The sequence below is a fragment of the Pleurodeles waltl genome, chromosome 5 (genome assembly GCF_031143425.1).
Source record: "Pleurodeles waltl isolate 20211129_DDA chromosome 5, aPleWal1.hap1.20221129, whole genome shotgun sequence".
In the NCBI taxonomy this organism is placed as follows: domain Eukaryota; kingdom Metazoa; phylum Chordata; class Amphibia; order Caudata; family Salamandridae; genus Pleurodeles; species Pleurodeles waltl.
Window position 1 is genome coordinate 860,434,883 of NC_090444.1, and position 22,189 is coordinate 860,457,071.

General features: G+C 43.8%; 1 protein-coding gene and 1 long non-coding RNA gene across 5 annotated transcripts in view; one reads left to right on the forward strand and one right to left on the reverse strand.

Annotated features, from left to right (window-relative positions):
* Window positions 1-7,910, reverse strand: part of NTPCR (nucleoside-triphosphatase, cancer-related) — a 704,976-nt gene extending 697,066 nt beyond the window's left edge. The window contains exon 1 of one of the 2 annotated variants that reach the window (XR_011203753.1): window positions 7,751-7,910. Coding sequence is in view for 1 of the 2 variants with exons in the window: in XM_069234947.1 (XP_069091048.1) it covers window positions 7,751-7,784 (34 nt within the window). In the remaining variant the exon portion in view is untranslated. The remainder of the gene's footprint in view (window positions 1-7,750) is intronic. The other variant, XM_069234947.1, reaches the window with a different exon arrangement.
* Window positions 7,911-7,935: 25 nt separating this feature from the next.
* LOC138296097 (uncharacterized) overlaps window positions 7,936-22,189 on the forward strand; it is a 241,014-nt gene continuing 226,760 nt past the window's right edge. Inside the window, exon 1 of one of the 3 annotated variants that reach the window (XR_011203756.1) lies at window positions 7,936-8,021. This is a non-coding gene — a long non-coding RNA (uncharacterized lncRNA). Of the gene's footprint in view, window positions 8,022-8,161; window positions 8,235-22,189 lie in introns of those variants that run through there. The other 2 variants (XR_011203757.1, XR_011203755.1) reach the window with 2 other exon arrangements.

Below are 22,189 nucleotides of genomic sequence, written 5' to 3' on the forward strand. Positions count from 1 at the left end.
AAAGATCTGTGGAAGGACCCTCCCCTGGATCTCCAGGACCCTCTCCTGAATCTACCTGGGTAGAATCTCCCTCTACCGCCTCTTCTGGTTGTACCTGACCATTAGGATGCTCCTGGTCATCTTGTAAGAGGACATTCCAAAGGAAATCCTTGTTAGGGTTCTTCCCAATCCCTAAGCTTATTTCTAGACAGAGATCCCTCAGACTTTTGAAATTAAGATTTTCATAAGTGGTCTTAACAACACTGGGGGTAGCCTCTATAGGAGACATAGGGGGTCATTCTGACCCTGGCGTTAAATACCGCCATGGTGGAGGTTGGCGGTAGCACCGCCAACAGGCTGGCGGTGCTCCGCCGGTCATTCTGACCGCGGCGGTACAGCCGCGGCCAGAAGCGGAAAGCCGGCGGTGTACCGCCGACTTTCCGCTGCCCATGGGAATCCGCCATGGCGGTGCAGCTTGCTGCGCCGCCATGGGGATTCTGACACCCCATACCGCCATCCTGTTCCTGGCGGTTCGCCCGCCAGGAACAGGATGGCGGTATGGGGTGTCGTGGGGCCCCTGGGGGCCCCTGCGGTGCCCATGCCAATGCCGTAAGAGGGCCCCACAAAGAATTTCAGTGTCTGCTTTGCAGACACTGAAATTCGCGACGGGTGCAACTGCACCCGTCGCACCTTCCCACTCCGCCGGCTCCATTCTGAGCCGGCTTCCTCGTGGGAAGGGTGTTTCCCGCTGGGCTGGCGGGCGGACTTTCGGCGGTCGCCCGCCAGCCCAGTGGGAAACCCAGAATGACCGCGGTACGGTCTTGCCGCCCGCCAAGCTTAGAATCAGGGCCATAGTGATAGAAAAAAGTTAGAGAGAAGAGTAAGACGTTAGCAAACTATTTCACATAACTTTTTAGAGGAAAAGAAAAACTTTTCAGAACTTTGTAAAGCTTTTTAAAAGTATGAAAGACCTTTTTGGGAGTTAAAAAAAATGACTGCTAGATATAATTGTATATAGCTTTAAGTATTGGAGTACACTTTTCTTGTGAAAAGCACTAGTAACAAAGTGGTAAAGCAAATGCAAGTACTTATCCCACTGCTGCACCATCAATGTAGGAGGCTGGCCTGGTTTGTAGTGAGTACATAAGGTACTTACACCTTATACCAGGTCCAGTTATCCCTTATTAGTGAAATGTAGCTGGTGGTCTAGCAGCTTACGCTGTCTAGGGGTAGCTGTAGCAGAGCAGCCAAGGCTGAACTAGGAGACATGCAAAGCTCTTGCAATACCACTACAGTCACACAGTACTTATACACAATGAAAGACAATACTCACAGTTACCAAAAATAAAAGTACTTTATTTTAGTGACACAAGGCCAAAAATATCTTAGAGTCAATACTGCTTCTGGAGATAAGTATTATACACAATTTATACACTAGTAACCAAAATCAGGTAAGTAAGCAGTCATAGAATAGTACAAACAGTAGAAAATACAATAGACTGCAATGGTCCTAAGGGCAACACAAACCATATACTAAAATAGTGGAATGTGAATGTCGAATTCCCTCCTAGGCAAGTGTAGTGTGTAGAGGAATGCTGGGAGTGTAAGAATCCGCCAAAGATAAGTAAAGTACCCCACCCCGGAGCCCAGGAAAGCAGGACTAATGTACAGCAAGTTTCCTCAGAACACACTGCAAGATGTGATGAAGAATTATGCAAGAACCAAGAAACAAACAATGGATTCCTGGACCTGAAGACCTGTGGAGAGGAGACCAAGTCCACAAGTCGAAGAAGAGTCCAGGAAGAACAGAACCCCCTGCCAGCCTTGAAGAAGGTGCAAAAGTGGATTCTCCGGTTAGAAGAAAAGTACAGAAATGCACCAAAGGAGATAGCTGCGGGTTCCTGCTAGGTACAAGAGATGTCCTACGTTGAGTTGTTCGATGCAGGCTGTTTGCGTCGCTGGATTCCGCAAACAAGCCTTGGTTCAAGCAAGTACATGGTCTGCATCAAAGAGGAGCTGCCTGTACCCAGGAGGGACCTGGGGGTCTCAACTCGGACTGAGGAGACAGAGATGGCTCTCAGCACTTCAGAGAGCCCTCAGAAGACCAAACGGCACCCACAGGAGTTCCAGAACATGGGGACAAAGATGTAAAGTCCGGTCATCACAGCATTACACTGGAGGATCCCACGCCGCCGGAGAACAACTCAAAGAGCTGTGTGTCGCAGGTTGGAGTGCTGGGGACCTGGGCTATGCTGTGCATGAAGAACTTTTGGAAGAAGTGCACAGAAGCCCAAGGAGCTGCAGAAGACGAGGTGCACAGGGGTACTGTCGCAGCACGAGGAGGCAAGCTCTTACCTCCTCCAAATTTCAACTGCTGGACCTTTGGACAGTCTGGGTCATTTCGGTCCACCACCTGTGTTCCAGGGATCATGCTCGTCGACAGGAGAGGAATCCCAGAGTACCGGTTGTCATCACAGAGAGGTGCCTGCAGAAGCATGGAAGTGACTCCGTCACTCCACGGGAGATTCCTTCGGTTCTTCTGGTGCAGGATGAAGACAGGCAGTCCTCAGAGTGTGCACAACTTGGAAACTGTTGCAAATGCTTGCTGGTGCTGAAATTGCAGGTCACAGGAGTGGCCCTGGATACTTTGTTGCAGTTACAGCGGTTCCTGGAGCAGTCTACGGTTGATCCGATGGTCAGAAACTGAAGCAGAGGAGTCCTGGAGGAATCTTGCAAACCGAATCTGAGGAAACACCCAGAGGAGAGACACTAAATAGCCCTGAGAGGGGGACTGGCTTCCTACCCAGTTATGCACCTATCAGGAGGGGTCTCTGATGTCACATGTTGGCACTGGCCACTCAGAGGTCTCCAGAGGGTCCCCACACCCTGGAATCCAAGATGGCTAACATTAGCAACACTTTGGAGGAGCTCTGGGCACCACCCCTGAGGTGGTGATGGACAGGGGAGTAGTCACTCCCCTTTCCTTTGTCCAGTTTCGCACCAGAGTAGGGACTGGGGGTCCCTGAACCGGTGGAGAATGGATTATGCAAGGAGGGCACCGTTTGTGCCCTTCAAAGCATTTTCAGAGGCTCTGGGAGGAGACCCATCCCCTGCCTGTGACACCTATTTCCAATGGGAAAGGGTGTAACACCCATTTCCGAAAGGAAACACATTGTTCTGCTTTCCTGGGATTGAGCTGCTCAATCTCCAGGAGGGCAGAAACCTGTCTGTGAGGTGGCAGCAGCCGGGGCTACAGTTGAAACCTCAGAGAGCTGGTTTGGCAGTACTGGAGGTCCATGGTGGGGCCCCCAGGGTACATGGGCTTTCCCCCCCCCATACCAGATTTGGATTGGGGTCAACTCCATGATCTTAGACACCTCACATGGCCATATTCAGAGTTACCATTGTGAAGCTACATATATGTATTGACATATATGTAGTGCACGCTTATAATGGTATCCCCGCACTCACGAAGTCCGGGGAATTGGCCCTGGATGACGTGGGGGCATATTTGCTAGTGCAAGGTGTGCTCTCACACAATACCATTGCACCTAGCATTCGGTAAATGAAGGTTAGACATATAGGTGACATATAAGTTACTTAGGGCCAGATGTAGCAAAGGTTTTTACCCATTCTGTGTCTATGGGAAAAAGTGTTCGTACTTATGGCCCTTAGTGCAGTGAAAAATGGCTGTGAAATAGTGTGTGCACTATTTCACTCAGGCTGCAGTGACAGTGCTGAAGAAAGGTTTGTATGAGCTGCTTATGGGTGACAAAAGAAATGCTGCAGCCCATAAGGATCTCCTGGAACCTCAATGCCCTGGGTACCTAGGTACCATATACTAGGGACTTATAAGGGGGTCCAGTGTGCCAATCAGAATTGGAATATGGAATCACTAAACTGTAGTGGCAAATTTGGTAAGTAGAGAGAGCATAAGCACTGGAGTTCTGATTAGCAGAACTTCAGTGACACAGTCAAGCATCCTGACAACAGATATGGGCCACAAACTAAGAGCACTGGGGTCCTGGCTAGCAGGATCCCGGTAAGACAGGCAAAACACAATGATAAACAGACAGAATTTGAGGGTAACATGCCAAGAAAAATTGTACTTTCCTACAGGGGTGTGTGGTCTGTGTATCATATTAAACAGAAACCCTTGTATGAGACACAATCAACTGGAAAAATAGTTTACAGTGGGCCAAAAAGTATGATATTTTTGTGAGAAATGAAAGGCAGTTTTGCTGGTCTGCTCAACTCAGGGTCAGTCTGGCCTACAAAACAATCAGACACTGCCTCACAGCTAGTCTGACACTAACAGTGAGTGTGTGAGCTGCTTTTTTTGTAGTTAGTGGGCCTGTTTTATGGTCTGCTGGGCTTGTTTTTAACCGTTACTTTCTTGGATATTAAAACAAACATTGCCTAGGGTGAGTAGGCTTCCTGGATTTGCCGGAATAGTCCCTGTTTTTTTTTGTTTTTTTTAACCAGCTGCCCCAGCAGATGTTGCTAATTTTAGCTTAGGTCCTGGTTTTCCATGAGGGTCAAATGAAAACAGTATGATGTGTTACAAAGGAGTACACTTTGCAGTTCTTATTAGAAAGCCTTTCAAATAACTTGTATGATACTGAGTTTAAAAACTGACTTTTTAGATCGAGCCTCGACATCGCGCATGCGCAGAGTGCAGAGACCTGCTATATTCAAAAAAGGACTTTGATCCCACCTGCTGCTTACCATTGGTTGACTGCAGCGTTACTTTTCCTTGCTACCTCCTAACTAGTTCAGTATTCCGTTACCACACTTACATTCCTGGCTCAGGAGCACCAGCCAAGTACAGTTTCCTTTCGTTTTCACTGGTAGGAGGTAACTCTTTTTTTTCCCAATTATTTCCTGCCTCGGCTCATCTGCGTTTACCTGAGGGGAGTATCCTGCTTGACTCATGTTCTGATTTTGGAATGCTGTTTAACACTCCTGCTTTGGCTTGTGTTCTGATTTTGGAATACCTTTTCACTTCCTGTATGCCTTTACCAGACATGAGCGGCTTCTTTACATTTTTTTTTTTTTTATTGATTGTTGAGTCGCTTTCTGTAAAATGTCTTTCAGCTCCATTTTAAAACTTGCAAGTTCTTTTTGGGCGGTTTTATATAGTGCAAACTCGACCCAAAGGTATTGGAGTGCTTTGCGTGAGCACCAGTTACTTTACTTTACTTCTGTGCCTGACTGTTCCCCCTTCCAGTGTGTGTCAAGGCGCGTACATGATTTTGTGAGCAAGCTCCTATGTGCGTGCTCACCTCTTTGTAGACATGTGAATCTTTTTTGTGCCTATGCACCTCTCTGTGTGTGTCTTCCGTAATACATGAGTTATCTAGGATGGTGCAGGGTCATTAGACGAGAATGGTCCCTCATCCATCCATCTTGATTCCAGGTCTGTCAGCTGATCCATGGCACAGACAGGCCACCACAGCTACAGTTCCTGGAGCTGTGAAAGGCCTGGAGAGGGAAGCGCAAATGAAGGGTTGATTAAGAATGTTTCAAATGAAGCAAAATGCCTGCCTGTAGTGTATAAACCACCCACTCAGTAACGTATTTGGCGCGCATCTGCATGTAGTCCTTGTAAATGCTTAATCTGCTTCATCCTACTAGAGGTTGAACACATCAAATAGTTACATTATTTCTTTGTAAGATGAAAAGTGCACATATTGCATTTATTAGGCTGGTGTGTATCAAATAGCATTTCCTTCCCACCACTGCAATTTAACATCATATTATAACTGTAGCCTACTATCGGCCAATTACTGTCTGCTGTGCCTTTTGCACCTTTTTTGTATTTTTTCATAGTGCATCATCCCAAATTGTTAGTTTCTCTCCTGTGCGCTGAAAGAAACAACATGTGTTCACAAACGTGAATAAATAATATTGGGATGTAAGGATGCACTGTATGTGTCAGTATTAGGCTATGCGATGCTATATATCTTCATTTAAAAAAAAAAACACACACACACATACATACACAGAAGGCTAAGCAGCATCATAAGGTAAATACCGACTTTTTTCTGCCATGAACATTGAGGTGAATTGTTTACATGCAGTCTGCCTTTCATTGAAGGCGCTAAGTTTCTCTTGGCATTTTGTTTTCATTTACATAAGTGCACCTGAGGCCATGTTTTTTCCCCCAAAGCAGCACAGTGTAATAAATAAGTATCCTACCTCCTTCTCACAAAAGAAACAAGCCTTCACATGTTGGCTATATACAAGAACAAATGTCTGCATTCAATGTCCTAAACAGATGGCAGTTTCTCCATATCAGGGATATGTTTATCAAGGTTCCTTCTGCCATGGCACTACCATGTGCAAAAGCTGAGCTGCCCCCATCTACCTTGACATTGTGCGAACATGATGTTAATGTTTTGAGATCAAGTTTAAATGTGACTAGTTTAACAGTTGTTCACAGCAAATCATAGATTTTCACACAGGTTATTTTACCACTATCACAGAAGTCAGATAAATTTCTCTGCTGACAACCCGCATTGTACATAGAACAAAATGTGAGTTTATATACCAAATCAGGCCAAGGGATTATATATCGGTTATATCCCTGCCCCTTTTACCACCGTAAAGCGAAGGAATGTGAAAGAATCAGAATTGTTCTGCCTTTGTAAGTGTTAATAGCCTTCTTTCCTTGGTGGGGGGGCAAAATAATAATATAAATAAATATAATAAATAAGGGATTATTTTTTTTTGTTTGCTGCAGATAGAGGAAGAAGGTAAATGGAAGTGCTTTAGTTATATGCAGGGCCACTGGAATTATGTGGCAGAGGGGACCAAACTATGTGGCTATGTTGACCAATATATGTGGCAAGAAAAGTCAAGTTATGCATTTACACAACCGATAGCTGTAACTCAGGCAAATGGGAGACCTATTGCATTGCAAATGCTTGTTAATTATTTCCTTAGTACTAGGGTGACCAGACATCCCAGATTTCCCCGGACAGTTCCGGTTTTCAGAGGAGTGTCCTGATGCTTTTGTTCATTTTAAATGCATGTCCTGGTTTTCGGGCAAAGGTCAGGTCAACCTGCAAACACTTTCGTTCATTTGAAATAAATGTTTTTAGAACAAAGGTCAGGTCAACTGTAATCAGAAGTGAAAGAAGCTCTCCTTTCACATTAGCTCTAGAGTCTAAAATAACTGAAGAAATAATTTATTGGTTTCTGCCTATCTGCTAGCCGCTTCCATATATATATATACACATACATACATACACACATATTTACAGGAGAGATATAAAAGTGAACTAAAGGCTTTACTCCTACTTTTATGTCTAACCTGTCCCGGGTTTTTTATTTTAAAAATCTGGTCACCCTACTCAGTACCTCGTCTGTGTTTTTCTATTGATGAGCACTGTCATTCTGTGCCTCTCCGACAACGCTGAATTGACTCCTTCTGTTTTAGAGAAAGGTACCAGACAACGAGTGGACACCCTAACTTTGCCTGTAGCAATTTAGCCAGCTCAAATCCAAGCAATCTTTCTTACCTCGCAAGACTCTTATACAGCGTGTCTTTCAAAAACTGCCCTTAAATGCAAACATGGATCACTTTTTTAGGTATCCAGTTCATTATTGGGGTACACTTTAGGCCTATTTTCTCTCCAGTCCGACCCTGGCTCTGGTTAGTGTTAAAGGCAGCATCAGCTCTCATGTCTTCACACAGCCCAACAACACACCTGCACTACCTACATACCGAAGTCTCTCGAAAGCAGTGCCAAACGGCTGTCAGTACCTGGCAGTCCGGTAAGAAAAACGTGTTTGGACATGATTCCCAATGTTTTTCGGCGATCCTCAAGCCTCGTATCCTTTCAGCTGCCCATAGACCGTAACTGTTATAAAACTCTGAAAGGCTCCCCTGGGGTACTAGTGCCAACTATCTCCCTCGGGGTCCGTTGCCTGTCCCCCCCGGTATCAAACTAAGACACAATCTGTAGTTAAATTAATTGACCTTAATGGTCTTGCTAGAGACATCTGAACAGCAGACCTCGCTGCACGAGCGAAGGGTAAGGTATACCTCCTTTTTTGGAAGCTCGTGTTGTTAGGTTCAGAAATATCGCCAAAATGCTTCTTTCCGTTTCGTTTTGTCCTCGGGAGCGTTTTCGGGTATTCCACACTCTAATTGGCCCACATAGTTCGTTCTCCCATTGGCTGCCCTCATGCGGGTTCTAGCTTGGGACTCCGGTGTTCCGTCTTTCAATGCACAGATGCTCATGTGGGTAAGCGCACCATTGTTTTAACTGTGTGCGCTGTATGCATTTTCAGTATCGGTGTTTTAACTGTGTGTGTGTCTGCCTATCTGTGCGAGTCCCCCCTGACGTCAGAGGGAAACAGAGCCATACAGCTGCTGCCTGCACGTCTGTGTCTCCCCGTCTGACCGTGCCCACCTCCCCAAACACGATGTTAGCAATCCAAGGAGCCTCAATAGTCTTTCAAGCAGTATCTTTAAATGCATTTATATGTACTGTAATATTAGATTAAGCATTCCAGTGTTTGTTTAACTGTTTCCTTCTCACAGTGGAAGGAAAAATTGTATTATTGAATCATATAATAATTACCTTAAAAACACAAGTTACATGGACATTATAGTTAGATGCGATTTTCCACAGTGAAAGGAAATTGTTGATTATCATGAATCCATGTGTGTAAAGTATTAATTGTATTTGTTCATAAGATCTATGTGATATTTAATACGATGTATAGTCACATATTATATGACATTTATATGTAACATATTAATATGATGCATATAATGATATAATAACATGTAATGATTAGGAAAAATAAAATGTATGTAATAGAGACAAATAACTCCAAGGTGTCAGACTGGGTCCGGAAAGTTTTCCTCAGCAGTAACTGTGCATTTAGAGGATGTCGTGCAACTCTGTAGTTATGATGTTGACTCAGTCAATATAGTCCCTTTCCTGATGCGCTGGAATCAGCTTCTTTTCTGCGCATCTACGTGGATCTGGAGAAGGAGTTCCTCTGGCCAGTTTTGGCCTTCACTTTTTTCACAGTATTTTTTCGTGACCTTGGAACAGCGTATATGTCTACTGGCTTGAAGCCCCGTGCTTTGTAAATGTCATCACAGACCCCCACTCTGCATGTGGTGCCTTGGGAGCCACTGAAACGCTGATGACTGCAATACCTGTTGACAACTGAAGCCTAAGACATTGTGAGAGCGGTGGATGAAGCTCCTGGTCTTACTTATTCTGTCCTGTGGTGTATGAATGTATGTGATGGGGCCTTGTCTGGTGGTGGTAAATTGTTGTGAATGCAGAAATTTGTTGGATTTCGGTGTGGTAAAGTTTAGGAATCTGCAGGCAGCAACAAATTTCCTACCACCTAGCGTTCTTCTAAGGCTCCAGAGAAGAATGTTTCCTCACCTGTTTGGGTGTGCAAGTGATCATGACAGGGGAGGGCTCAAAATGTAATGTTGAGAGATCAAATTACCAATCACAAAAACAGCTGGTTTTGTAAGATGTTCACCTGTCTTTGGTCCTTGGCTCCATCGCCACATAAGGGAAGCTACCAAAACCAGAAATTCCCGAAAAATAGACACCCGGGTAGTCCACAGAGATGTGGCGTCTGTGGATCCCACAAACTTAGCTTACCCACAATACCCTGCGAAGGTGAAATGTTCATTTGAAACACTATTTTCCCTTTCTTCTCTTATGTAAAATACAAGAATGTGCAGGGATCTACAAAAACTCTACCACCCTTTTTCTTTTTCCATTTGTCCTGATAAAAATGCAACCCTCTTGTTTGCTTGTGCCTAGTCTCTGCATTACGAATGGCTTGCTCCAAGTTCAACAGCAGCCCTCATGCAAGCACTACCATTGACCCTTGTGTGATCCATTCCTGTCATGGGCACTAAGCCCAAGCACACATGTGGGATAGCGTTTTTATCGGTACAACTTGGGGAACGCTAGGCAGTAAGATGTTTATGGAGCAATGCATATTTCTGTAGTTTAATTCACAGTAATTGCAAGTAATAAGTGCTTTTATTCAATGTTATACCTTTGCATGGTATTCTGTGTTGAAATACTTTGTGGAAAGCATGCACGGCACACCCCTGTGCACTTCCCTGGGTGTCTATTCTTTAGAACTGACTGTGTTTTCTAGGTGTGCAGAAATGGTTCCAGAACCCAGGCTTAATTAGTGCACTCACCTCAGTTGTCCTTAGCGCTACAGTACCTTTTGCGGCCTTCCCTGTTGCAGCCACTTGGCCTACTGACACAAGCAATGTACCATTGACTTCGGGGAATGTTAGGTGGAAGGAAGTTTGTGGCTTCCTTCAGAGTTCCAAACTTTGCATCACTGAATTGTGAGTAAAATATGTTTTTACAGAAATTTTTTGAGGTTTGCAAAGGATTCTCCACTTCAATATATTCCATTGTACTATATTCCCCTCTCTTCTCCACTCTAACCTGCACTATGTACCTGCCATATGACAGTCCATTTACATCACTTGACGCTTGTTCGTTGTGTCTTGGCTTGTGTGTGTGTGTGTGTGCTTCTTTCACACTCTTCACCTTTTAGTCTCAACTTTTTTATTCTCCTTCTGCATTGCCTTACAAGTGTTGTATTCAAGTTCTAATATGTAGTCCTTTTGAGGTCGAACATAGCAGTGTGCGAGTGGTGCTTTTCTGACATGTTGTCATTTATTTGGGCTTTTAGCCATGCACATCACCATCACTCGTTCATAGTTCTTTGTTATCAATGGTAAATGCTTTACGACTGTTCCTCCTCCTTGGGGCAGTTTGGTTACTTATTTGGACATCGACCTTGTATTACTTTTCATTTCCATTTTATGTGGCATGAAAGGTCTGGTTAGGAGTTTACAATGCTAATAGCTGTAAGTCGAGCAAATGTGAGAGCAATTGCATTGGATATGCTTCTTGGTACATGGTGTACTCCTTCATTTCTATGGCTAGAATATCGATATTTTGATTGTCATAATTCCATCCTCCAGTATGATCTTCGTGTTTCAGGATGGCTGCTCTCCACTAAATGCAACTCCATGTAGCACAGTGCCACTCCAATGTGCTGAATGTAACACTATTCCCCACCTAAATTCACACCACATAATATCACCCTATTGTATGCTAGTACACTCTAAGCTACACAATGCCACTCCCTGCAAACCCACACCACACAATAGTACACTTCTCCATTCCAATCCACACAATACCAACTCCACCCAGTGGTGGAGAAATAATTGTGGCCACCTCTAGTTTTCACAAATAATCAGTTTTAGTGGCTATTTGTTACATCTATTTCAACTGTTTCCCTCACTGCAGATAACTTAAGTTAATGTTTGAAAACATGCATTCAAACACATGACATTTCAATTATACTATTCTGGGCTGGCAGACATTACAAATGTGTAAAAGTATCCACAGTATGATTATTCAAAGTGGGGGTGGGCTTAGGGTTTTGAAGAGTATTTGTAGTCCTTTCCCTTTTGGCACACTCTAAAGTTTGGATATAAATGACAAAACTTGTTAGTGATGGCCCATTAGAGACCTGTTTGCTGCTGCTCATTTTTGTCAGCCTAAGACAGCCCTGTTTTCACCATAATGCTTTTCTTTGCCAGAGCCAAGGCTGTCTGAGATGATATCACTCACTTACAGTGGGAGTTTTGCTGTTTTATTAAGAATGGTAAGCAATGGATGACCTGTAACTCTTTACTGATGCGGCCTAGTGAAAGTGTTGGAGGGGCCTGCCTGAATATCTTCAAGTACTATTGGGCCGCCCACTTACAATACATCTCAGAGTGGTTGGTCTACGAGAGTGAGAAACACTGGTTCCAAATAGATCAGTCTGACAGGCTCTCAGCGTTCTAGTAAGGCTACACAAGAACGCTTGACTGAGCAGCACCTATGTAGCTAGCCTCATTTGGACTGGACTCAACATAAGACAGATTGGAATTCAGTAAGGGGGTTACTACTGTCCCCTCCTCCAACATTCCAATTGCACACAACCCTAATTTCACCCTTGCTGCACTGCTTTAATCATTTCCAAGATGGGAGGCCGAGGACTGTGGGAAGCGAGCAACAGGAAAGGAGGGGGGACAAGATTAAGCAGCCAACTGAGACTGTGGAAAAGAGGTTTGTGTATAACAGTTAGGTATAGGGTCTCAAACAGGTACTCACAGGAGAATTAATCAAAAGTATTTTTAATATTGAGTATCAGACAAGCCACTCAAGGATATAGCACGGAAGTCTGAATCATTACATGGAATAGGCAGTGGCTACTATAGGAGTGGGCAGCTGGCTGTAAGGTGACAGTAATTCATACTGAAGTATAGCGGATTGCGAACGTAGTGTTTGGCATGTAGGCAAGGTGATTTATGTTATTGTGGTCTTGCGAATCCTGTTATGCAACAACACCATCAGTCGGCCAGGGTTGTCCCCTAATGAGTGGATTCAGGATGGAGGGTGGACAGGAGTGAGGTTTCGTTGATTTCAGTCTACCTATGGCGTGTTGCTGATCAGTCCAGCTAACAGGTTTATTGTCCACTGTATGTGGGATGACTCCAGCCATTGCTCATGGTGTAATTGTCCGAGTGTCAGTTGTGGCATTGGAGCCAGCAACCCTCTTACCCCCCTGGGTGACGTGCACGCCCCTGTATGGTATGGGGTGTTAGGGCTGCTGAGTTGATGACAGGTTGCAGCATTTGCATAGTCCCTGCCAGATTTTTCAGTCTTCTGGCTCTGTATATAGCAGTTCAAAATAATATATAGTATGCACAGAGTACAGATGTTCCCCTGGGACTTAACAGACACTAAAGAATAAAATACTAATGATCTCTTTTGTGGTAGTATGGTCAGTTAGGCTTATCAGAGGGTAATGGAAAGCTTTTGTTGTACACACACAGGCAATACATGAGGCACACAGTCAATGACTAACTCCAGGCCAATTGTTTTTATGTAGCATTTAATGTAGCAAAAATACATGTAAAAGGATTTTTTTGCAGATAAGTACTTTAGCAAGTAGGAATCAAGCATATGTATCAACACAAGTTTGTTCAGAGTTGGCAAAGAAATCAGTTTACAGAGAAGTAACACTTTACACTGTAAAAAGTCAACACTTCAATTTTTAAACACTCCTAAGGTGAGAAAAGTGTTAGTGCAGTATTGTAAGTACACAATTTACAGTTACAGTCACTGGGGTTTATATGTCCACAGGTCAGGGTTCATGTTGACTCCAAACATTCACCACCGGCAACACAGGGATGGATACTACTAATACTTTTCAATAGAGGGGCCCCAGGGGGAAAAAGATGCTGCAGGCTAGGTCAAGGGAGTTGGTTCCAGGAAGCCACAGGCTGGACAAGGAATAGTGCTGCCTGCTGGACATTGCAGGACTGGTGGTCGGATTCCCTAAGGTCAGGGGGCTGTAGGTGCAGTGGTATCTTTGGGCACTGGGGCTCCTCACCTCTCCGTCCATGGCTGGCATGGATCCTTCCATCAATATACGCCCCACCAGGGTCTGTAAGGGTTATGTGACCCCCAGCCCCACCTATTCACTCTCGGGTGGGGTGCTGAGCTGGGAAATGTAGCAGGCCTTCACCGCTACTCTATCAGGGAGAGGCAGTCTTCAGACTGCTTACACGCCAATATGGTGCCATGGCTCTATATTTTCCCACCTCTGGGATGAGTACAGCCCCAGGCAACTGACCACTCTTCATGGATCATTGTGATGAGTGTAGGCGCAGTCACTCCCTAGAATAAATATGCCTGTGCCTTACCTTCTTGTAGGAATAAGGGACTATTTCTCTTAGGTACCTCACCTGCTAGTTGGGCCGAAACAGCTAGGCACAGCAGGAGTGGGCCCAAGCAAAATGAGGCAATCCCACAGAAGATACTCAATAAGTGCAACCTAAAACAATGGGTGAGCCCTGATGCGCGAACACAGAACATTTCAGGAGATGCCCCCTCTAATCAGAAGCGGACCAGTGACAAAGGCCTTGAAAGCCGGAGGCAGAATGACAATATTGACAGGACAGTCAGACACCAACCTGTCCATAACAAAATCTGAAGTCACTGATTACTTAGAACATGACTTTCCATGGAGCAAGTCAGAGTGTGGCTGAAACAGCCAGGCATCGGGCGTGGGAGCAGGTGGGGCCCAACCAAAATGAGGCAATCCGACCCCCACAGAAGATACTCACTAAGTGCAACCTAAAACAATAAGTGAGCCCGATGCGCGAGCACAGAGCATCTCAAGAGATGCCCCCTCTTATCAGAAGCGGACCAGTGCCAAAGGCCTTGAAAGCCGGCAGCAGAATGACAATATTGACAGAACAGTCGGACACAGACCTGTCCATAACAAAATCAGAAGTCACGGATTACTTAGAACATGACTTTCCATGGAGCAAGTCAAAGTGTGGCTGAAACAGCCAGGCATTCGGTGTGGGAGCAGGAGAGGCCCAACCAAAATGAGGCAATCCGACCCCCACAGAAGATTCTCAATAAGTGCAACCTAAAACAATAGGTGAGCCCTGATGTGCGAGCACAGAGCATCTCAAGAGATGCCCCCTCTAATCAGAAGCGGACCAGTGCCAAAGGCCTTGAAAGCCAGAGGCAGAATGACAATATTGACAGGACAGTCAGACACAGACCTGTCCATAACAAAATCAGAAGTCACGGATTACTTAGAACGAGCAAAGTAGCCGTCCCAACGGACCAGACTGTCCAGGCAGTAGAGTTTAGCAAATGTGTGCAGGGACGGCCACGTGGCTGTCTGGCAGATATCCAAAACAGTAACTCTGCATGCTAATGCAGTGGAAGTTGCTCAGGTGGAATGAGCACGAAGGCCCTCAGGGGGTTGCTTCTTGGCCAAAGCGTAGCACACTGTAACGCAAAGAAGCCCACATCGAGAGATGGTACGCTTTTGCACTGCCTTAACATTTTTCGCACCCACATACCTGACAGAGTTGATCATCCACCCAGAAATCTTTAGTACATTTAAGATAGAATGTCAGCGTTCTTTTTGGGTCCAGATGGTCGAATCTGTCCACATTTGAAGGTTGTTGGTGTGTGTAGGAAGTTGGCACTATAGATAAATCCCAGCACACTTTCAAAGTTAGCATCAACACTAGGCAAAAAGTGGAGAGGGGAGGGAAAGCATGCCGACAGTGGCCTACACGCACAGAGAGGTACTACAGATTATATCCACATACAGTTGTACCACTTACCAGAAGAATCCAATGAACGCCTGTGTTGACGGGACACAAAACAGTTTCCATCTCCTCAAACGGAACCTGTAAGGGATGTTACATAGCTATGAATACCTCTAACTTGTAGTAAGAGGTCCACAATAACGTTTCCATAAATATAAAGAATTGTTTGGGGCATATCACAATGTCAAAGGTCCAAATTATTAGTAGAAGTACGGATCAAGGAAATAGATGTGATTCCATGATGTGAAAATTATTATTCACTCTGACTTTCATATTTATTTAGAAAATGATACTTTAAACATTCTCCACCAACATCGACTGTTATAGAACCCAATAATTAGGAAATACCAGTGTGCAAAGTCAGATAACATTGTACTTACACGGAAAACTGACGAGCGGTAGTAGCGCAGGAATATTGCGGAACAGACCGTTGCGGATATTGCAGTGGACTAGAAAGAATGAACAAAACAATCATATCACACATTTTGATTCAAATAAAAATATCATGGAAAAATTAACCGTAAATGTACGTACATGGGGTCTGGACATGCATAACTTTCCAAGATAAGCATTGATTATCTGTAAAAAAAAAAACTTTAAAAAATCTAAGAACAGTAACATTGAATTTTGCATTGTTGGGGTGGATTACTCGTTTTACAGCTCATTGTTTGCATGCAACAATACTACATCAAAAAGGTTAACTTGAATCCCAAAGTGTGGACATCTTAAGCCCTGCAGACTGAGACTAAGGGGGTCATTCCGACCCTGGCGATAAAACCCGCCAAGGCCGTGAACGACGGAAAGCACCACCAACAGGCTGGCGGTGCTTTCCTGCCCATTCTGACCGCGGCGGTAAAGCGGTGTAAGTTTGGCGGGCGGCAACCGCCGCCCGCCAAACTTGGAATGACCACCTAAGTGTTGTACATAACTCCAGAGTTTGCTAACTTTACTTTACCCATCCAAATGTATTAAAAAGTTGCACTGAGTCAAATGTTTTCTGACTGTAAATGATTGCAATGGACACATTGAGACAAAGTGTTGTTGATACATATGCTTGATGCTTACTTGCAAATGTACTTACCTGCAATCTGATGTTTTTAGTTCTATAAAGAAATTAGCATTTTTGTAATACTAAAAAAAAGTACCCTGGAGTTAGTCATTGAGGATAAGCTTCATTTACTCACTGGGTGTGTAGAACTAATGCTTTGCACTACCCTTTCATTGGCCTAACTGTTTGACCACACCAACCCCAAAAAAGTGTGTATTTTCTACTTTAGCCTTCTGTGAAGCCTCTGGGGAACCCCTGGAGTCTGTGCACAGTATATCTGATTTTGACATAGTATAGACAGACTAATTCCTGTTATTAGGAATTAGAGCACTGCCTTACTTTTCACACTGCTCTGCAAGGTTGCAAACATGGCAGAGAAGAATGTCTACAAACTTGAGACATAATTTAAAAGCAAGTTATACAAAGAACCAACCTCATCAACAGTCCATTGTGCTAACTCCAGAGAATGGAAGGAAGAGTCATATAAGTTTATCTTAGAGACAATTGCTTCCAATCGCCCATTAGCTGGCTTGTTCCATATCACCAACAGCTTTTCAGCTTAATTTGTTGCACCATCACTCATATCTGTGATGAAAATTTTAATAAGCTGATTTGTAGATAAGTCTATTGTCCATAGCCACAACAATTTATGGACTCATTACACATTTCTCCTAAGGATTTACTCCACTTCAAACAGGACATATATGTCACCAGCCGCACTGCATGTGCATTTAGATAAAATACATGTTGTAATGTGGCGGACGGTATATCATACATATCTGCCATGTTCTAATCCCCTGTGCCAAAGTTGTAATGAGGAACCTAGTCACAAACATTGATTCACACAATAGACACTTTGAAAAAATATCAATAGTCCATCAGACTGGTCAGAGGAAGAATGGGCAACCTAAGTTTAATACACACCCTCTACGGGGCCAAGGTAGATTCAGAGGCAGGCCCAGGAATGGAGACGGTCCTTGTAAATTTCTAACCAGTACTAAAGTGGATGATTTTGGAACTGGTTCCAAGTACTCCTGCCTATGGCTTCTACATGAAATGGAAGATGGCTGCAAACACTTATTTTCCAATCACAGTAATGTACAAGACACCAAAAGTAAACTGATTTTCAGATTTAGAAAATGGTGGATATAGTGTATACGTTCTGTCATTATTATCATGTAGTTTGCTTCCTTGCCAAGATTCTGTATTTCTTTATTGTCCCTTTCAAATCCGACCAATTTACGATGGGCAACCATTGATGAAGTGCATGTACCGGTCCCCATAACATTAGTAGTGTTATGTGCAGTACCTGAAATTTCCTGACAAGATGTTACTACAGGAACAGGGGATGCTGAATCCTCTACGTCCATGGTTTCTGTAAAAGTGTAATAAAAATTAAAACATGACCTCAATGACATTCCAACATACTTTTTTTAACAAAAAGATGATCAACAGTCTAATGTTAAAGATACATCCACCATACATAGAAAAGTTTTGTACAAAGCCCGGATTTGGACATTAAAGCTACTTAAATGAAAAAGCGACCCTACACATCTGAACCTCCCCACCCATGGCTATAAAAGACATATTAACATTCTCTTCTTCTAAATAACTGTACATATACAGTAGTAATACTTTAAGTACCATTCCTACACACTGAACTCTACTTCAGATCTGTCTATCACCCAGCACAGTGCCTTCAGACTAGGTTTATGCTTCAGAATACAACACATATCTGATAAAGAAACAATAAGCATACCATTGGATGGTTTGTGGCTGCTGCTAGTCCTGTAAGGCCTAAACATGTCAATGTTGAATTTTCTATGTAAAGGAACGTTGTTGGCATTGACAAGCTTAACTAGCTTTCCGTGGAGTTCGGACACTATATACGGTCCTGAAAATTTCTTCTCCAACACTCCACCTTTCCTTGTACTTCTCCTGCAGTTTTTCAGAAGCACCAACTGTCCTTCTTTAAAGGTGCAATGTTTATATTTCTTTGTCACTCTATTTCTGTACTTTTCTTTCTGTTTCTCCTGGGCTACCTCTATGTTCGCTTTGATCTGGATCTGCATCTCTGCTCTTTTTGTATTCATTTCTTCAATTATACCTACATACTCTGTTTCAGTAAGTAGAATATACTCAAGCTGTGAGGGAAATATGAAAAGTAATCTTTAGTATGCCAGAAATGTGATCTATTTTTCAGTCAATGCTAGGTAGTTAAGGAAATCAATGTCATGAAACTTTCTCTGCCTATATTAATCTCACACTTACATTACTGAGAAGGACATGTTTATGAACATAGTGACAAAGTGACCTTCCTCCAACTTGTCATTTGAAAAAAAATTATGCAAGCAATCAATGAAATTGACATCAACACTACAAAAATGCAGATTTCCTAATGCATGTCGTTCGGGAATCCGAATAATATTTCTACAACATCATCCTATATAAGGCACATGACCTTGCTCTTACCATTTCCTCTGGAACCTCGCATGGAAATCTTGCTTCGCGACCGTACATTAGCTGAAACGGCGACACTTTGGTCGTGTTATGTGGCTTGGATCTCGAGGCAAACAAGGCATGGACCAAAAAGAGGTCCCAGTTGTTCTGGTGCTCATTGACAAATTTGGCAAGTGTGCTGCAAATAAGAAATGGGTATTTTGTAGATACAAATTCAGGATCCCTTTATTTCATGTTCATTTTGAAACTTAATTTATACCACATTCAGAGTACGACTGTTTTACTTGGAGGTTAAATTAAGAAATAAACCGCCCAAGAACATCAATACATGTCTTGCAAACAAAGAATAGAAAAATAGCTCATTACAAAATGTGTTACATTATATTAATAGGTTTGATTCAAATCACCTCTTTATGTTGGCATTTGTTCGCTCGTCCAAGCCACTTGTCTGAGGATGATAGGCTGCTGTAACAGAGCGTTCAATTTGCCACAGTTTGGACAACTCAGAATTCACCTGGGGAATAGAATTATTTTTTTTTTAACTAGAAACTTTGATATCACATGAGGTGTTGTCAAATGTAATGCAGATAAACAAATAAAACTGTATACAGATGTGGAACATCTCTCGACCCCTAAATCCTACTAAATTGACCACTGTCCTTTCCATTTGTAATTCAATACTATTTAGTTACCTACAATTGAAATGCTCGAACAGCAGCATGCAGAATTACATACCCCTGCCTTTCAGTCCACACTCATGTGAAATTATCTTAAATGATTTGTAATTAAGGAACAAGGAACCCTAGGGAAAGCTGGATGGTGGATACAGCAAGCACTGTATCAAGGACTGCAGAGAGAAATATACATATCACTAGCAATACATAACTCAAAGTAGCGATTACTCTGACTTCCAAAAGAGAACTGCAAGTGAAAGTCGAAATCCTACTATTAGGAGAATGATGGATGCTATTACCAGATGAGGACTATCAAGACTTGCAAACAGCTGTTTTGGTGCAAGGATCTACATTCACTGATCTACTTTCTTGTACACTTTCTTAAGAAAACATGTTAAAAAAAATTTTTAATTGCCCACAATTGCTTTAAGAAAGCTACATCAGATACATCAGTTTCATGTATTTGAATTACATAAACAAAAACATTAGTTTAAGGTAATTTCCTTCTTAGAGTTCCAATTTCCCTATAGTTAAGCTAATAAAGAAATTATTCTTTTGAATTCCATTTTTGGTTCTAAAATTTAATTTCAACACTAGAATCTAGAATTCTGTACTCACCTCGTTCACAAATACACACCCTTGATTGAAAAGGATTCTTTTTGGACTTCCGTGGCGCAAGTACATGGTGAGAAGTTTTGAAGCAACCTCTAATGCACTCTTTGTTTTTATGGGAAATGCCTCCACCCATTTCGAAAAATAGTCGGTTGCAGTTATATATTTGAAAACCTGTCTGAGTTGTGGGAAGAGGTCCTATTAAATCAACTCCTATGAGCTCCCAGACTTCTTTCACCTATTGCAAAACACACATCTAATAAGTAAAAAATTGTTACATATTGTGCAAAACAATATGTCAAAGACTAAGTGTGAGAAAGTAGCCTCTTTCTAGCCTTGTTACCCCCACCTTTGGCCTGTTGGTGAGTGTATGTCAGGGTGTTTTCACTGTCTCACTGGGATCCTGCTAGCCAGGGCCCAGTGCTCATAGTGAAAACCCTATGTTTTCAGTATGTTTGTTATGTGTCACTGGGACCCTGCTAGTCAGGACCCCAGTGCTCATAAGTTTGTGACCTATAGATATGTGTTCCCTGTGTGATGCCTAACTGTCTCACTGAGGCTCTGCTAACCAGAACCTCAGTGGTTATGCTCTCTCATTTCTTTCAAATTGTCACTAACAGGCTAGTGACCAATTTTACCAATTTACATTGGCAAACTGGAACACCCTTATAATTCCCTAGTATATGGTACTGAGGTACCCAGGGTATTGGGGTTCCAGGAGATCCCTATGGGCTGCAGCATTTCTTTTGCCACCCATAGGGAGCTCTGACAATTCTTACACAGGCCTGCCACTGCAGCCTGAGTGAAATAACGTCCACGTTATTTCACAGCCATTTTACACTGCACTTAAGTAACTTATAAGTCACCTATATGTCTAACCTTTACCTGGTAAAGGTTGGGTGCTAAGTTACTTAGTGTGTGGCCACCCTGGCACTAGCCAAGGTGCCCCCACATTGTTCAGGGCCAATTCCCCGGACTTTGTGAGTGCGGGGACACCATTACACACGTGCACTACATATAGGTCACTACCTATATGTAGCTTCACAATGGTAACTCCGAATATGGCCATGTAACATGTCTATGATCATGGAATTGCCCCCTCTATGCCATCCTGGCATAGTTGGCACAATCCCATGATCCCACAGGTCTGTAGCTCAGACCTGGGTACTGCCAAACTGCCTTTACCGGGGTTTCACTGCAGCTGCTGCTGCTGCCAACCCCTCAGACAGGTTTCTGCCCTCCTGGGGTCCAGCCAGGCTTGGCCCAGGATGGCAGAACAAAGGACTTCCTCTGAGAGAGGGTGTTACACCCTCTCCCTTTGGAAAATGGTGTGAAGGCAGGGGAGGAGTAGCCTCCCCCAGCCTCTGGAAATGCTTTCATGGGCACACATGGTGCCCATTTCTGCATAAGCCAGTCTACACCGGTTCAGGGACCCCTCAGCCCTGCTCTGCCGCGAAACTGGACAAAGGAAAGGGGAGTGACCACTCCCCTGACCTGCACCTCCCCTGGGAGGTGCCCAGAGCTCCTCCAGTGTGCTCCAGACCTCTGCCATCTTGGAAACAGAGGTGCTGCTGGCACACTGGACTGCTCTGAGTGGCCAGGGCCAGCAGGTGACGTCAGAGACTCCTTCTGATAGGCTCCTTCAGGTGTTGCTAGCCTATCTTCTCTCCTAAGTAGCCAAACCCTCTTTTCTGGCTATTTAGGGTCTCTGCTTTGGGGATTTCCTTAGATAACGAATGCAAGAGCTCATCCGAGTTCCTCTGCATCTCTCTCTTCACCTTCTGCCAAGGAATCGACTGCTGACCACGCTGGAAGCCTGCAAAACTGCAACAAAGTAGCAAAGACGACTACTGCAACTCTGTAACGCTGATCCTGCCGCCTTCTTGACTGCTTTCCTGGTGGTGCATGCTGTGGGGGTAGTCTGCCTCCTCTCTGCACTAGAAGCTTCGAAGAAATCTCCCGTGGGTCGACGGAATCGTCCCCCTGCAACCGCAGGCACCAAAGAACTGCATCACCGGTACCCTGGGTCTCCTCTCAGCACGACGAGCGAGGTCCCTTGAATCCAGCAACTCTGTCCAAGTGACTCCCACAGTCCAGTGACTCTTCAGTCCAAGTTTGGTGGAGGTAAGTCCTTGCATCCCCACGCCAGACTGCATTGCTGGGAACCGCGACTTTTGCAGCTACTCCGGC